The sequence below is a fragment of the Acanthochromis polyacanthus genome, chromosome 2 (assembly GCF_021347895.1).
Source record: "Acanthochromis polyacanthus isolate Apoly-LR-REF ecotype Palm Island chromosome 2, KAUST_Apoly_ChrSc, whole genome shotgun sequence".
NCBI lineage: Eukaryota > Metazoa > Chordata > Actinopteri > Pomacentridae > Acanthochromis > Acanthochromis polyacanthus.
Genome location: NC_067114.1, coordinates 40,937,586 through 40,955,441, shown reverse-complemented (window position 1 = coordinate 40,955,441; position 17,856 = coordinate 40,937,586). Strand labels below are relative to the sequence as shown.

General features: G+C 37.6%; 1 protein-coding gene across 3 annotated transcripts; it reads left to right on the top strand.

Annotated features, from left to right (window-relative positions):
• The first annotated feature begins 2,702 nt into the window (after positions 1-2,702).
• Positions 2,703-16,859, top strand: LOC110951631 (troponin T, fast skeletal muscle). Of its 3 annotated transcripts, XM_022194802.2 has the most exons (12): positions 2,703-2,911; positions 7,463-7,480; positions 7,730-7,744; positions 9,446-9,464; positions 9,579-9,624; positions 11,634-11,750; positions 11,866-11,943; positions 12,111-12,224; positions 12,306-12,415; positions 13,693-13,783; positions 15,358-15,398; positions 16,590-16,859. In XM_022194802.2, the coding sequence occupies exons 1-12, from the start codon at positions 2,755-2,757 to the stop codon at positions 16,624-16,626; spliced, it is 843 nt and encodes a 280-aa protein (XP_022050494.2). In that variant the 5' UTR covers positions 2,703-2,754; the 3' UTR covers positions 16,627-16,859. The 3 variants fall into 3 exon arrangements, with proteins under 3 accessions (XP_022050494.2, XP_051800902.1, XP_022050496.2); XM_051944942.1 differs by lacking the exon at positions 7,730-7,744; XM_022194804.2 differs by lacking the exons at positions 7,463-7,480; positions 7,730-7,744 and having other exon boundaries at positions 2,706-2,911.
• Positions 16,860-17,856: the final 997 nt, after the last annotated feature.

Genomic DNA, 17,856 nt, shown 5'->3' with positions numbered 1-17,856 from the left:
ATTTCTCAAATGCACTCTTAATTTAATATTTTGTATGCATTTGAATGAAAATACATATGTAAATGTTTTTTTCTTTACATTGACTGACATGTCAGCAGGGTAATATTTGTATGTAATTACGAAATGACTCCATGTTATATTTGTTTTGTTGTCCCATCATATTTTGTTTTTCCTAACTGAAGAGGAGGAAGGTAAAGACGACTGAACCGACTCGACGTTTAAGATGTTTCTCCATTGTACTAATGTGTCAGCTGCTTTGTTTCACCCTTAATTTGAAGCGTTTGTCACAGACACCTGCTTTTTAAATACATTATATACTAACATCTGCACAGATTTATTTAGGATCTCAGTGGGATTTAAATAATAGAAAATAAACCCGTGATTTAAGTTAAATAGATGGGATGTGTTGAGTAGATCGGCCATGTAGTTTCATTTCCTACAGTAGGAGCAGCAACTTTTGAGAGAAAAGCTTTTATGTTTTCATATTAGCACGGTAAAAAAGTAACTTGGGAGTGATCATAAGATAGATATTTATTTTCCTGCTGCTGCAGCGTAACTCACATCCTGCTGTCAGTCAAACACTTCGAAATTAAGGGTGACTTTTCTCAGACCGAGTGAGGTTTTGAATCACATGGTTAAGAAAATAATGTGACCGAGCATCGCGGCTGTCTACATTTATTTTCTTGGCATGTGACACGTCTACACAATCATCTGTTAATGTCAGTGCCGCCGTCATTGACCTCATTCACACAACGGCCATATTTGAAACGGCGGATGTTGAAAACTACCTGAATGGTGTTATTGATCTAAAAATCACCAGGGACATTACTGAAGCTCTGACAGCAGAGAAAACAGTTAATTTACAATATATCTACAATCAGACAGCTGTAAACGGCTATGTACTGCAGCTGGGTAGTGATTAGTTTAGCTGCTGTCCACAAGCTTAACAGGTGATTTTTTTCTTTATATTAAAAATGTATTGAAACACTCCCCATGTTCTTAGGTAAATTATCATGTAGTTGTAAAATTTACATCCTTAACAATCTGAACAAAGTTAATAACAAACTCACAAACTTCAGCTATCACAAACCCAGTCTGCCAGTGTCATATTACCAACATTTTGGCTGTAAAATCTAATCAAAAGAAGCTCAAACGATATTATAAAAACTAATAAATATCAGAACATAATAAGTGAGCAAAAACATTAAAGTTTATTCCAAGTCCCACTTTTTTGGTGAACTGAGTTATCGTCAGTGTAAATGTGACTTCTGGGGGGAAAAAAACTGTCAGTTTTAGCTTGTATATTTAAGTGGTAAGATGTTAATATTTAGGACTGTCTAAGTCTTTAATAATTGTGAAACTACAAAAGCTGTGTGGACAACACATTTGCCACAGTTTTCTTACTTAACTTTACGTAACAAGCAACCAGGCATGAACTAACCGTGATGTCACCTGAGAAAATGAAGCCCGGATTTTGTAACTTCCTGGTCGCCGTTTTGGATTTTTTGGAGCCAGTGACGTAAAAAGCGTCATCAAACAGACTGGACCGGAGAGCAACTCGGGGCAGGATTGGCTGAGGACTCTTATCCCGCCCACGTTTTACCGCAGAGGCTTCTGTTGCTGTCTATCAAGTATAGCCACGCCCCCTGGCTCCGCCAACTTTAACGATTTATTTAAAATTCAGTATTGATTTATTTTAAGATCGGCCACCTGATCTCTCATTTTGACCATGAAAACTAACGGGAAAAAAATCCTGAGCTGTAGAAAATCAGTCTATCAAATTTTATTTTTTCCAAAAATGAATTGGGGTCTATGGAGAAAAAGCTTTTTGGAGCCAACCCTAGCGGACGGTGTGATATTGCAAGTTTTTTACACTTCCGGGTTGGCTTCAATTCTGGAGCCAGATGCTACGTCCACTATATATACAGTCTATGCAAGCAACCAGCATAAACAGCAACCATATCCATTTATGAACCTCACAGACTCTGAAGAAGAATTCACAGCAGTTCATATTGGGTTTTTGTTGTTGTTGTTTTTTTAAGTAACACAACACAACTAATCAGACGGGTTCATATTAATGTCTGAATGGACTTTTGTAATCACAATAAAACTACAAATGAGTCTCTGGGCTCTAATCTTAGAGTTTAGTTATTTTAGCATTGCATCCTGTGTCACTGTTCGAGTTAAATCTGAAACTGTTCTGATGTCCTAAGTTTTAATCAATGGTAAGGCTCACAACAATGAATGAGATATGCATTTTGAAACATTAGCAGCAGTTACAGCATTTTCGAAGGCAATATTTGTTATTTTATTCCCCACTGATGTTAGTCCCTACATTTATGGATGTCACTTTTGTAGTTGCCACAAATAAACACTAAAATTAAGTTTATCCACATGGTCCCCCAATGATCTTGTGAAAAGAGAAGGTATAAAACAGACTCCATGGCTTCTCTCAGCTTCCATACTCTGGATTTCTAAGCACAGTGTTGGATCTTCGTACACTGAAACTGCTCTTCAGGTAGTTTTGTGCATCAGCAGTTGAATATGGCTTCTGTGTGAAAGGTCCTTTGACTTTGTCTCATCATCACCTGTTTCTCTTTCTCTGTTCTCCAGCAGCGCTGTCCTCCGCTCACCCATCCGTCCTCTCTGTAACTAAAGTAATCTCTCACTTTTGGTTTCTAATGGCTCTGTCATGTCTATGGTCTCCATTAACGGCCTTCTCCGACACCCTCCCTCTCCCCGGTGGTTTGGTGCATGCTGCGTGCCGTAGCCCAGGAGGAGGTAGTAGAAGTAGAAGTAGCCCCTGAGGCGGAGGCCCAGGTAGAAGCAGAGCCAGAGGTAGAGCCTGAACCAGAACCAGAACCAGAACCAGAGCCACAGGTGGTGCAGCGGGTGGTTCATGAGGAGGAAGGTACGTGGCATGGGCAGTCCGTTCACCTTTCTTCTGCAGGACATCCAGCACTCTGCTCCGTAGGATAGACAGTGCTGACCGACACGCTGCAAAACATGTCTGCTTGACAGGCCGGAGTGTTGAGTCTTAAAAGACGATTTAGTTTAAATTTACTTTTATATTTTGAAATATTCTGCAAAGCTAAAACAAATAGACACCTCTTCTGTTCCTTTACTACATCCTAATTAGTGACATATATATATATATATATATATATATATATATATATATATATGTTTGCATTTAGTTTTTCACAATGTGCTCATCAAAGTGAATTTCTTTCTTACTTACTAAGAAAAAAACTTTGCACCCAACTTTGACACAGTTATATACATCAGATATGATAGGAACTATGACATCAACTCTGGATTACTCATATTTCATCGTAAAACAAATGCATTAAACCTAAAGCAGAATGTAATTTAGCTTTTTTTTTTTTTAATCTTATCAGATTCTTTTTGAAACATATTTGTTTGCAATACAACAAGTATTTGTGATTTACATCAATGATTAGCTCTAAATTTGTGGAAGTGAGTCCTTTTATTTTATCCTTTGGTCTCAATTATTGCGCCTCCCCAAAAAAAATTTATTAAGTAAAATCATACACTTACTTACAAAGCAATATTTTCTTCATTGCTGCTACCAAAATGTACCAGGAAGTGGTGATAATTTCACGTCTCCTTTTCTCTGAATCAAGTGACTTCTTTCTGGAGCAGTGATGTCAAGTTAAAATCATGCTATAGCTCTTTTTTCCCTCTAAAATAAACTAAATCTGAAGACTCAAGACTCAGTTGTCTTGTTGGGTTTGATATTTTTGCAGCTAACTAGCCTAGTTACACTTTAGATTTTCTTCAGCCCTTTCCACTGGAGTTACCTCCTCTTCATAACTGCCCAGTTTGACAAAAGTCTGCAAAGTAAATGAAGTTTCAAGATGCATTTACATCCAAATAAGTGGTTACAAATCTTTAGAAAAACAGCCAACAACAAAATCCACACATTCTGAAAATACGTTTAGGAGCAACATATTTGCTTCATCGCTTCACATTTCCTCCAAATTTGGATTGGTGTCACGTTTCCTGAACATTAACATACATACAGCATAGATGAAGCGAACACAATACATCAGAGGACTTGAATTCACTTTAAATATCTACTTTAAGTTGCATTAAAAGACACTCTTGTTGAGGGTTTTGTATTAAAGCCTGTATTAAACACATTCATGCTCCTCAGAGGTTGATCCCATTTCATTGTGGATTAGTAAAGACATGTTTCCACCACAGGAACTTTCTTCCAGGGCTAAGAACCTTTTGACAACTCAGCTGCTTTGTGGTAATATTTTCAAAAGTGCATAATACTTTACTACACAAATACTTGAGGTTACAGCTGCAGAACAGTACATTTATTTATTTTTTTGCTGACAAAACACAAAGTTGTCATTTTGCATTGCAAACAAAGGTGATAAGAGCCTCTCCTTTGCAATACACTAGTAGCAGCGGTGGAAGGCATAATCATTTTTGTAACAGTACCACTACTGGTATGTAACAAATCCTGCATGAAAAATCTTACTTAAGTAAAGGTAATCTTAAAAGAAAATGAAGATGTGGATTTTCCTTCTGAAATGTGGTGCAGCAGAATTTTAAAGTAGCATAAATGGATTTATTTAAGTAAATGAAAACTGCCTCAAAACTGTACTGAAGTACAGTATCTGTAAAAATATTTCATTATTTCCCACCACAGGTTAAAAGACTGATTTTGCTAATGTTCTGAGATGGAAATGTAGATAACAGCTGACGTGAACTTTTAGAGTCTTAGAAAGTTCCTGGTAAATAATCCCTACAATTAAAAATGGTGGAAATGCAGCGACTGATTTCTTTTCTGCTACTGCCATCACGGCAAAATATTGGCAGTATCTGTAATTATCAAGTCACCATACTGCCAGACCAAGTTGCTGCTCACATTCATGCTTCCTCATTGATGAAATCTCTTGATTTAGATAATTCTTGTGAAAAACTTTGAAGAAAACGAACATTTCCAGCCCCACTAGCCGTTTTTACTTCAATTTTCCACAACTCTCCACGAAGCAGCAGCTTTATCACATTCCAGATCCCTCAAAGTCCCATTTTTATATCTTCTAGTCCTCCTTTGAACCCCTTTTAGAGTGCACTGCAGCAAACACTGACTTTATCAAACATCTACATCACATCTCTGCATCACCATCAGTGATAGCTGACAAATCAGTTTGTCCTGTTCCAGCATTACTGCTACGTGTTCTGAATATGAGCTGTGCATATAAATGTTGAAAGGAGAAGATGAAACTCAGCCGCCTTTACATGAAACTGTTGCCCTCTTTCATCCGTGGCCTTCTATCCATTTCAATGTCCCATTTTGTTTTTAATAGTCATCTCCATTGTTTGCATTTTGGCAAACTCATGTGTCATTCTTCAAGGCCAAAGCACAAAGGATGATGGGTAATTTCAGTCATGTAAAAGTGATTTCTTCGCCTCCCTTCAGTCCATGTTTAGCATCTTTTTCTCTGTGTGTAGATGTAGAGTGAGATCGGCAGATTGCTTTAAAGCATTTACATTGGGGTGTTGTGATGCAAAGCAATCATTTTCATCATTCTAGTTCTGTTCAGATGGAAATTTGATTAATGTTAAATTTATTTACAGCTGGAGTCACTGCACAAGTCCCAGAACCAATGCTTCAATGTCACTGCTTCAGCAACAGCAGTGTGGAAAATTTCCGAAACTTTAATCTGTTGGCAGACTGCTAAATCTGCATTGAGCCGCTGTGACCACTAGAGGGCAGAATGTCTCTAAAACAAGCCACTGATCACAAAGCTTTGACTACAAATAGTACAAAATAGGTGCTTAATTTCCAAAAAACCCTCCCTAAAAGTAATCGTGAATATTTTCTGAATTTCCATATTCAGACTTTACTTTTACTTGACTAAAGCTGGTGTGGAAGTTAACACTGAGAAAGACTATGAGGACCAAACAACACTGGCATTAAGCTTCGATTTAAACAGAAATCTATTCATTTGTGGGTTTCTGCTGAATGAATTTTGAAGTCCACACATGTAAAACATGCCAGAAAATGTAGTAATTTCATGTTAAATACGTGTATGGGACAGTTTTGACTTTTACAACCACTGCTTGAAATGGCTTAATATTTTTTTTGGTATGATTGTCATACTAACGGCAGAGATCAAAACTGATCTCTAAACTTCTACAAAAAAAAACTACCAAGAGACCTAAAATGAGCATAAAGGAACGCAGACTGACTGCAAAGAGACGCAAAACAGTTATAAACTGATGCAAAACAATACAATCTGATGTCAAATGACCACAGACATTAAACAACGACAAAGAGGTGCAACACAACTAACAACAGATGTCAAAAGGACTAAAAAGAGAAACAAAACAGCTCCAAGGAGAAACAAAACATACGAAAACAGATCTAAATCTGCCAAGAATGCCAACAAGACCTCACGGAGACAAAAAAACTAAGTGAAAATGAATAGAATATTAACCAAAAAGAGACAGAACAATTCCAGAAATCTGAACAAATCTTTACATAAACACCCTTATTATTGTGTTTTTATGTAGTCACAAACATGTAGCCCCCACAAAAAAATTACAAAATCCCTCAGACAGCACAGTTCTCCTCCAAGGCTGTTCATTCCCCCATATGGCATTGTCAGAAACGCAGCATATGTTTTTTAGAAATACAGCATTTACTTTCAGAAATGCAGCATTTGTTTATTAGTTATTGATGATCAGAAATCACAGCAACAGAGAATGTGTCCATTTAATACAGACGTACCCACAAACAAAATGATGTTGTGCTGAGCACAGGTGTGTGTTATGCATGTGTACATTATGTATGGATACCAAATCACGTGACCTAAATATGTAGCAGGCGGTGGGAATTGATGGGACTCACAAACACCCTCACAAATTAATCAATTGTTCCGTGTATGATTTCTGACAAATGAGTCCCGATAAGTCCACAGCAGTGGATTTGTAATAGAATCACAGTCGTGATCGTCAGCGATTGTCATGATTGCAGTGACGCCGAGCCGCTATCTCACAATGATACAGAAATCTTTAACAAATCCATGGATCCAGACTATAAGTCGCAACACTGACAAAATCTAATCAGTTGGTCCTTGTGTCATTCCTGACCTTCCCTGAAAATTTCATCCAAATCCGATACTCCATTTTTGAGTTACGATGCTAACAGACAAACAGACAAACCAATGTCCATCGTCACATAACTCTGCCGCGTTCCTTGGCGGAGTAATAAAAATCTCCGGTAGGGATAACAAAAAAGGCATTGATAATGGACTTGTGCAGCAGCTGGCCCTGCCTCTACCATTGGAATACAAACATCCCAATCTGTAAATGTGCTTGATGAGCCGTGCATCGTAAAGAGTACAGGAGCAGGCTGCCACCTTCAATCACTAATGATTTCTGTTCTGCTCTTGCTTTGGACGCTTGCTGCATGCAGAGGCCTATGAAGAGGAAGGTATGTTGATTTGAATTCTTCTCTGTTCTTCTGATTGGACCTGCTATCTGTTTCCCTGTCACTTAATTGCCGGTTTTGTTGAAAAAACAACATCAACACAGAATTAACCAGTTCGCTTTAGTCTCAGGCGACCGAGGCGACGTGGAGGAACAGGGTGAAGGATTCATAACTGCTGAGTCATGGTTTCGGGCCCCACTGCTCATCTCTGCTTCTTCTCTTTTTTGCATGAATGTGTCCTGCCATTGGAAGAGGGAGATCAAGATGGTAGTTTGTATTTCCTGCTGAGTCGCTGTTGCTTTGCCTGCTTTTTCCTCCCCCCCGTGTTATGTCTGTTTTCTTTTATTCCAGTGTGAGGGTCCCGTAAAACAAATAAAAAGCTAATCACACACTTCCCAAACCCAGTTGTGTCTTTATCACAAGAAACAATTAACAGTAATTACAAATTCAGAGTTTGTGTGCGCTGACGTACTGTATGTTCAGAAAGTTTAACTATTAAATAGTTTTATGTGGTGATTTATGATCCTGATTAGCACTTTAAATTACACTGGTTTGATTCACACACTAATGCACAACAAATTAACACTGTGAAATAGAAAATAAGGTAACATCTCATATCATAGTGGCCTTGTTTCTGTGTACAAACCTTTACTTAAAAGAAAATACACAGCAATCCTGCTTCAGTTAGATGTACTTACAATGTTTTTGACATTACATGAAAGATAGTTTAGCATTATGGGAAATAAGCTTGTCATTAATCATTTTCATGTCTGTTAAATACAAACCTACTGCAGATGCCGGCTAGCATAGTTTAACTTAGCTTAAAGGCTTAAAAAAGCTAGCCTGGCTGTGTTTTAAAATAACAAAATCCAAGAATTTGTTTAAACATAACCCAATTATCATTAGTGCTGCACATTTAAATAAATTACTATCAGGATTCCCACAATTAAATGAACATGATATTCTGCGACAACAGCATTCAAAATGCTTCCCTCACAGAAAACAGCCCATGCAGATGAGAGCACTTGGTTTTAATTTGGCTGTATTTGATATTAGAACACCTTTTTTCAGTCTTTTTAAAGAAATTTTAGGTGATACACTGGCTGAGCTGCAGAAACAAAGAGGAGACTAGAAGCTTCTCGGTGCACATCTGACTGCTAGCATCTACTGTAGCCTGCATTTGAGGCGTTTAAGGAACATTGGTAAAGTTTAATGTCTATTGATAAGAAGATGTCCAACAAAGTGAGGTGTTTTGGGTCCAATTTAATAAACATTTTGCCTCTAAGAAATGCCCTGAAGTCACATAAAGAAGAACCTTATTTTAAAGCTAAGACGTGTACATTAGCTGGAATGTAGCACAATCTAGAAGCAGGAAATGATCTGTGTTTATTTAAAAGTGAAAATAAACTAGCAATACTTTGTTCTTAAATACACAATTGTGATCTGAATACTGATCAAAATCATTGTGATTGTTATTTTGGCCCTAATACATTACTCCATGTAAAACAACAAATTGCCATTTATACACATTGTTTTTATCAGATCTTTTGGGCTTAGCTTAGCAGCTAAACAGTCGGTCATTGTAGCTTTAAGAGATCGTTTCCAATTTCTCCTTTCTCAGGAATAAAACAAATAACAGCACTTCCCAAAATGTCGAACTATTAATCTGTTTTTAACTGAAGCACCTGTGTAGGTTTTCAAGCAGTATTGTTGTGCATTTAAGAGGCTAACGCACAGTAATGAGGTCAGTGTTGATGGACAGTACTGCTAAAATTAAAACTCACTCTCACATTACAATGATCTACTGGAAGTGTGAAACAACCTGCAGCCCTCAGATGTAACTCAGCTTGTCCACATGGATCTACTCTGTGATTAACCAGCAGATCTTTACACTCTCTGCACATTTATGTTCCTGATGTTCAATATTTCTCTTCTCTCCCTGCTGCTGTCTTGATGCCGACAAACCAGAAGAGAAGCCAAAGTTCAAGTGAGTACATGTGCTGTCTTTCTCTATAATGGAAACACTTTTCACATCACTGGCACTTACAAATTACTTATGGTTTGTTTATTATGTCATTTTGTATGTTCTCTCATTCAACAGACCTTCTGCTCCGAAGATACCCGATGGCGAGAAAGTGGACTTTGATGTGAGTTTTTAAAACAGAACTGAACATTTTTTTTTGCAATTCTCCCTCCAAACTGAAAGTTTATGACGTCCTGCGTGACAGTAGATAGTTGAGATGTGATTTGAAAGCCTCTTCAATGCCATCAGTTTTGTCCAAATCCAGGCAAATTGTGAAAAAATCTGAACAGACATCAAAGTTCTTACCTGGTAAAAAAACGCAAAACAAAACAAAACATTCACATACACTACCAAAGGTTTGGGGTCACTCAGAAATGTCTGTATTTTTGAAAGAAGAGCAGTTTTTTTTCAAGGAAGATAACATTAAATGAATCAGAAATACAGTCTAGACATTGTTAATCTGCTAAATGACTATTCTAGCTGGAAACAGCTGATTTTTAATGGAATATCTCCATAGGGGTACAGAGGAACATTTCCAGCAACCATCACTCCTGTGTTCTAATGCTACATTGTGTTGGCTAATGGTGTTGAAAGGCTCATTGATGATTAGAAATCCCTTGTGCAGTTATGTTAGCACATGAATAAAAGTGTGAGATTTCATGGAAAACATGAAATTGTCTGGATGACCCCAAACTTTTGAACAGAAGTGTACTCCTGCAACATCAGCTAAAAAACTGAAGAGATTAAAGTCCTGACTGATGCATGAGACAGAGAGATGTTTGGACACAAACTTGATACTAAATACTGTTATTCAGCCATTATATCTTGTCTTTCTTTGCAGCCCCTCAGTCTTGCTTAAGCAACTACTCCATTCACAGAACATTATATTTTTTCCTCTGCATACGCAAAAAGAAGCACCTCGAAAGATCCTTCTAGAAAAAGACACTTTGGTGACAATTGTTCCACCACACCATGCCTCAGAACAACAGAAAACAAGAAAGAAAGAAACAGTTTTTCTAATAAAAATACCATCAAAGGCTACCACAAGTGTATAAATAAAAGGTGAGGAGACCAGAGCAGGTCAGGGGATTCTCATTATAGCATCACTCAAACACATATTTCAACATATTTTAAAATGCTTGAACACTAGAAAAAATAAAAAAGATTTACACTTTGTGATGCTAAAATTGTATTCTTTTAGTAGTGGTGATGCTACAGATTCTTCCTGTTTTCTGTTAAAGTTTAAATTGTGCAGTCAGTTAAGTAGGTTTTTTGTTTGAAATGAGCTTATGATTACCAAGTACTTCTGAAGGACTCAATAAGTATTTAATTTAGAAAACGCTGCCGCAACTCAATCATAGCAATCTATTAAACCTTCTAAACCTGGTGTAACTTAGCGACGTGTGCAGTTAGTCGACTAAAAGATTACATATTGCTTCCTTCGCTAGTCGTCACCAGAAATAACAGCGGGTTAAACTGACTTATAATGTGTCTGGTCAGATCAGCTCCTCTCCTCCCTCTCTAACGTCTGGATGTTGTAAACCAGCAAACTGAAAACTGTGACAGATGACAAAAGGTAAAAGCAGCACAGTTTGGCAGTACTCTGATCTAGAAAATGCATGTAGGCAGAATAAACTGTAGCAACACAAAGCGGCATTTAAAATACAATTTGGTGATTAAAGTGTGTAACCAACTGTTCCAAACAGCTCCCAAATGTAAAAGCTATTTTTTTCAGACAATATTGAAACTCATCAACTAAATTGTGCTCAATTTTGACAGTTTATAAGTGTTTTCTGACTTTTAGACTAGTCAAGTGGTGGTCAAATTTAGATTTCCATTAAACTGACAGGGAAAATAGTCTCTTTTGTAAATATCTAGTGAGAAACTAAAGCCTACATAAAACAAACTGTAGCTTGAATTTCCCTCAGGATTAATAAAGTATCCATCTATCCTTCTGTCCATCCATCCATCCATCCATCCATCCATCCATCGTAGTGCAACTTCATTTAACATTTGACAAACAGCTAGTTAAAGATCTTCCTGATTAATTTGGGTTTAAAACGAGCAGATTTTGTCTCAGTCACTGTGGCAGCTACTAGTTAACATAAGAGGCCTTGTGCTTTTCTCGATCAGGACATCCAGAAGAAACGTCAAAACAAAGATCTGATTGAGCTGCAGTCGCTGATCGATGCTCACTTTGAGTGCAGGAAGAAGGAGGAGGAGGAACTCATCGCTCTCAAAGACAGAATTGTGAGTTCAAACCCAAATGAAACATGACAGGAGGCCTTTCATGATGAAAATATGTTAAAATAAATCAACATGCTGAAGTATTTCTAAAACACTGTGTTTTCATTTGTGACTTCAGGAGAAGCGCCGGGCCGAGCGAGCTGAGCAGCAGAGGATTCGTAACGAGCAGGATAAAGAGCGACAGGCCAGGAGGGAGGTATGAAGTTTATAATCTAAAGTCTGTCACAGATTAAGCCCATAACTGTCTTAAATTTTCAGTAGGAGATACAGATTGAGAGTAACACAGCAGTGAATTAGAAATGTAACAACATTAGGCATGAATCTTTCTACTTGTCCTTCTGTCAATCTGGACTCATTCTACAGGCTGAGCGGCAGAGGAAGGAGGAGGCCGACGCCCAGAGGAAGGCCGATGATGACGCCAAGAAGAAGATCGCACTGAGCAACATGGGATCGGGCTACAGCAGCCACCTGCAGAGGGTGTGTCTTTATTTTCAGATCTTAAGCAGACAGCAGGATGGTTTGACAAACAAGGAGTTTTAACCAGGGTGGGTTTTCTAGATTGACCAGAAGAGAGGCAAGAAGCAGACCGAAAGAGAAAAGAAGAAGAAGATTCTGACAGAGAGATGCAAACCCCTGAACATCGACAACTTCAGCGAGGACAAGCTGAGGTAACCCCCAGAGAATCACAGTCAACATGTGCCATAGTGCTTTGGTTACACTGTTGATTTAACAAGTGTTCAGAGCAGACAAACAGAAACTAATGATCCAGAACCATCCGGGACATGAGGACATGAAAACAGAACTAACATAAATCTCCTGCATCACCACAAAGTACTTCACCAACAAAAAATTCAAGCGGCCTAAATGCAAAATAGACAGTAAGCCACTAAATTTTAATTTTTAGCAATTAACAGCATTTACTCATCTCTTCTCTCTCTCATACACATTTGTGAAATAAGCCTCCATCTAAATATGAAGACAAAAACAAAAATGATGTGATTCCCTCTTTGGATTCGACCACGCCTGTCTAACTCCTTCTGAGTCATAACTAAATCATATATGACAAAGAGATCTAAAACATACCATTTCACTGTGACGTACGCTCACTGAGGCTATCATGAAAATAGAAGTTCAGCAAGGCTCGGAAATCATAGATAAAAAATGCTCCCCATCACTGCAGAACTTTCCTAAGAATCCTAACATTTTTACATGTTCCTCGGTGTCAAAGAGATCCATTGAAATTCATCTTTAGTTTCATGTATAAAGGGCAAACAAATTGCTAAACACTAATATGGTCTGTCTTTTGCATTAAGTCATTTTGTCAAGAGGTTAAAAAAGACACCTCAACATGGAACTCACTGAATCCATAAACATCCAACAAAAGATTATAGACACATACAAGTTCTAATAATGCCCAAAACAGAGGTGGACAAATAACAAAATTCATTAACTTGTTTTATGTTCCACTGTCTATAACTGTCCCATTATGTTTTTAAATCTCTGGAACACGAACATTCTCCTTTACTCATTCAAACACACATGTTTATCATGTGTGGGAAACCTGCTTAACCATGCAAGAACTCCAACACTCGAAAAGAAACAACTCTCACGGAAAAACTGACTTTTAAAGTCACCAAATTTATCCCGAAGATAGCAGTCTACAGCTTCTAAATAATTCTACTAAAAGTCTTTATATGAGGAACAAAACAACAAAACAGGAAAGCATGGATTTCAGGGACAAAAGAGCAACAAGGGTGAATTTTCATTCATGCTGGACTGATTTGATTTTGATAAAACTGACAAGAGCTAAGAGAAAATCACATTTGCAGGTTAAAACAGGGTAACTTCTCCAACTGCCGCTTATTCAGATAGAGACACGTTATTTTCATCGGTTTAAGGTATGCGCATTTCATTGACTCTTTGATTTTTGGTTTGTTTTTGACAGGGAAAAGGCGAAAGAGCTGTGGGAGTGGCTGCACAGCCTGGAGGCTATCAAATACGACCACGGTGAGAAGCTCAAGAGACAGCGATATGAGGTCAGTGAGGAAACGTTGAGCATTTCTGCTATACACTGCAACACAACCTCAATCTCCAAAAGTCTTTGTTTGCATGATTTCTTGCTGTGATGGAAGGGAAATCAAAAGTTTTAGTGGGTTTCAGTGAAGGTACTAGTGTCTTTAAGGCCCTGAGTCCAACTTTGTTTTGGTAGATCATGATAGTTATGGTAATAGAAGTTTAGATCTTAAATTTTATCCAACGTACACACTTGGATGGCATAAAAATGAAACATGAAAATGACAGAAATGCCTTTATGATCCAATGAGAGTTAATTACAGTACTTGAGTAAGTTAAGTTTTACCACTGGTCTTTTTGATAACTGAAGTTGTTATAATAAATGAAGTCAACATGTAGCTTGACACTGATGTACACAAACCTTCAGCAACACCTATAATGAGATACAGCCTTAAAAATAAACAGTTCTACAAGCCACAACACTTAAAAAGCTATTCATGTGGAATAAAGGGGTAAAAAGCAGCACTCACCCATCACCTGTAAATGAAATCCCTCCTACACCAGCTTCAGGGGAACAGCAGCTCCAGAGACAGTCACGTTTGTCCAGCTGTATTCCTTCTATATTTGGGATGGAATAAAGCTGTAGCACACTGACTACATGTAGCTCAGAAAACTGCAGATCGATTGGGTTATTCCTCGTCCTGTTACGCATCACTTTGAGCTCATCCACCAGTTCTAATCAACTTCACCGCTTTTTAAAAAAAAAAAAGTGAACAGAACCCGAAAAATAAGCATAGTGTACTAGAAAACCTTTGATAGCGTTGGTATATCCTTCCAACACAGGTGCAGGTTTTCTGCTCCTAATTATATCTGGTAATAAGAAAAAAAAACATACCAAGGCTACCGGAAGTAGTTCTGAGGAGCGGGCATCATTGTTTCCCTTAGCATGCAGCTTAGCTTGCTAACAGCCCGTCAACGGCTCAAGCTAATGTAAATGACCACAGCTGGGGCTAATTAGCACCGATACACTGCTGGTACCAACAGTGCTGGGCAGCAGCAGTCTTAACCATAATATTTAAACTTTTCTGTAATATTTAAATAATAAATATTATTCTAAATTCTTAAACACAATATTTAAACTTGTCAAGTAATTTATTGTAATAAATAATATTGTGGGATCTTAAAATAATCATTGAAATTAGTCAAGTAAATTTATATAATGCATTGTATTGTAGGGCCTTATCATTAAGATAGAAACTTGTTAGGTACATTTGTAGCAGTAATCTTATTTCTCTGTTAGAAAGCTCAGCATATGTTATTGTAATGTGCATGTTAATAATTTTAGTGATTTCAGTTATTTGTGTTTTCCCCTGGTGGTTCAGTTGTAACCAGCAGTGCCTCTTTGTTGACGTTCTCTTGGCATAATCATGTTACAGATTATAGTGAAGAGACATATGAACAAGATGATTCTGTGAGTCAGAGAGGATACACAGAAAACAGAAGGGGACAAAGTGAATGTTCAGTAGGGTTTAAAACATCTTTAAATAGAGGTTGTGTGAAGGTGAGACGTCTGCTTCAACATCTGTCTGTTTTTCAGGTGATCTCCCTCAGAAACCGCATCGATGAGTTGCAGAAACAGTAAGTAAAGATTTTATTACTCATCTTACGCAGACATGAATCTGTTAGTACAGTCACAATGTGGTGATTTTGACTTCTTTAATGCTAATTACCAAAAGATAGCAAAATGTCCGTCAATTAGTTATTTTTTTAAACTGTAACATATCAGTTTGTTGGTCCTAATTTAATTTAAATTAATTGGTTTGTTTATACCTTTCATTTATTACTTTTCTTGGCTTTACTAGTTAGTCTTTATTTTCTATATGTTGTAAAGTAGTACAGCAGCAGACCGTCCTAAAGTGACTGTTCTTAATGTCATTCTGTACCAGATAGATGCTGCATTAATCAAGCCTTTAGGCCAGAGGTGTCAAACATGTGGCCCGCAGTCTCATGTTTTTGTTGTTTTGTTTCTCATTTTTGTCACGCTTGTGTTTTTTGTCTTACTTTTGCCATTTTGTGTTTCGCATGATTCTTTGTTTTTATTGTCATTTTCGTTGTTTTGTGTCTTTTGTCCATTTTTTGTCGATTTGTGCCTTGTTTTTGTAATATTTTGTCTTGTTTTTGTCATTTTCATCATAAAACACTGTATCGTTCTGTTCCAGACAGCTGAGACTAAATGTTTTATGCCTTTGTAGATGAACTGTGATCTGTAGGTTTTAATGTGTAAATGATAAACTGAGGCTTAATGTTTTTGAAATTGAACTTATTTTTCTCCAGAAATTTCCGGTTGTTCATGATTTTTTGTAAAAACACAATTCCTTAAATGTGAACATTTTCAGAATGTATATTTTTCACACTAAAACAATGGAAAAAAATGTTACTGTCATTATTTATAGGTTATTATGCTGTGATTTTACTGGTCCGGCCCACTTGAGATCAAATTAAGTTCCTAAACTAAAATGAGTTTGACACCTCTGCTTTAGGTGATTTATTTAGGCATGATTAAATTTCAGATTTTTGTATTTTAATGGTATAAATCTGCATTGGCAGGTAGTTTTCTTCTGATACAGTCATGGGCAATCCGAGAATGTGACTCGACTGTATCTGCAGACTTTGCCACGTGCATCCAATAGTACTATGCAGAATAAACCTGAACAGCAGGGGGCGCTGTAGGCCTAAAAGACAGTCAGGTTACTTGGTGGTGGTGCATGTTATGTTCTCAAAGTCTCACGGTACAGATCTGACTGTTTTTTGCGGTTTTGCGATCTGCAGCAGCAAGAAGGGAGCCGCCTCTCGCCGCAGGAAGTGAGCGGCTCCTCGGTGCCGGTTGGGCCGAGCAGAAGGCGCCTTCCGTCGGCCACAGCAGCAGCTCAGACCCCCAGAGACACCCACAGCTCCGGAGCGTCAACCGGACGTTTCAAGCGCCTGAGTAAAATGGTTTCAGGATGAATTTAGAATAAAGAAATAAATAATAATAAAAAAAATCACTGCGTTTGTGTAAAGAAAGTGTGACAGTTCAGACAATAAAATGATTGATCCATTCGTCTCTGTATGTCCACATTCTTATCTAGAAATTAATTTTAGTTAGCTTCTTGTGGATTATAGTTCACAAGTTCAATGCAAAAAAAATAAATGTGAGATAACTGGACTTAAATTGTTTAAATCTGCAGCTGAAGGGTTTAGTTCTGAAAAAAAGAACACCCAAAAAACTGAAAGATCATGACTACAGTTAACCATCCATCCATCCATCCATCCATCCTTCCATTCTCTATACACGCTTTTATCCTCACTAGGTCACGGGGGTGCTGGAGTCTATCTCAGCTGACTCGGGCGAAGGCAGGGGACACCCAGGACAGGTCGCCAGTCTGTCGCAGGGCTACATATACAGGACAAACAATCACACTCACATTTTATACCTACGGGCAATTTAGAGTAATCAATTAACCTCGGCATATTTTTGGACTGTGGGAGGAAGCCGGAGTACCTGGAGAAAACCCACGCATGCGCAGGGAGAACATGCAAACTCCATGCAGAAAGATCCCAGGCCCAGGCCGGGATTTGAACCGGGGATCTTCTTGCTGCAAGGCGAAAGCGCTAACCACTGTTAAAACTCTGCAGCCCCTCTACAGTTAACCTTTAGTAAAATATTCTATTGTTTTAATAATGTTATAATCAGGGGTGCACATAAACAAGAATAATGCCATTAAAATGGTATTATAACTTATAATACCATTTTAATGGGCATATTCTTGTTTTATATGATATTGTTGTTCTTAAGTCTAAACCTGATGGCTTCTGAAGTATTTATGTTACTTGTGACAATAATTTTACTGGAAATAGAGAAAATTCAAGCTCATTCACTTTTTGTTCACCACATTTCAGTTTTTTTTTCAGCAGATCACAAATAATCTCTTCTAGTATATTGTTATTCCCCATTTTTTCAAGAACAGTTCATTTTACATGAGCTTTAGCAAAAGATGAATGAAGTAACAAGCTTGTTTATCTTGTTAAACACATATTTACACAAAATCCACCCATA

Bases quoted from the DNA above. Each gene is read 5' to 3' on its own strand.
- LOC110951631 (XM_022194802.2), top strand. From the start codon at position 2,755: ATGCTGCGTGCCGTAGCCCAGGAGGAGGTAGTAGAAGTAGAAGTAGCC. The intron at 11,944-12,110 runs GTATGAAGTTTA...CTCATTCTACAG, and splicing joins AGCGACAGGCCAGGAGGGAG to GCTGAGCGGCAGAGGAAGGA. The intron at 15,399-16,589 runs GTAAGTAAAGAT...TGCGATCTGCAG, and splicing joins ATCGATGAGTTGCAGAAACA to CAGCAAGAAGGGAGCCGCCT.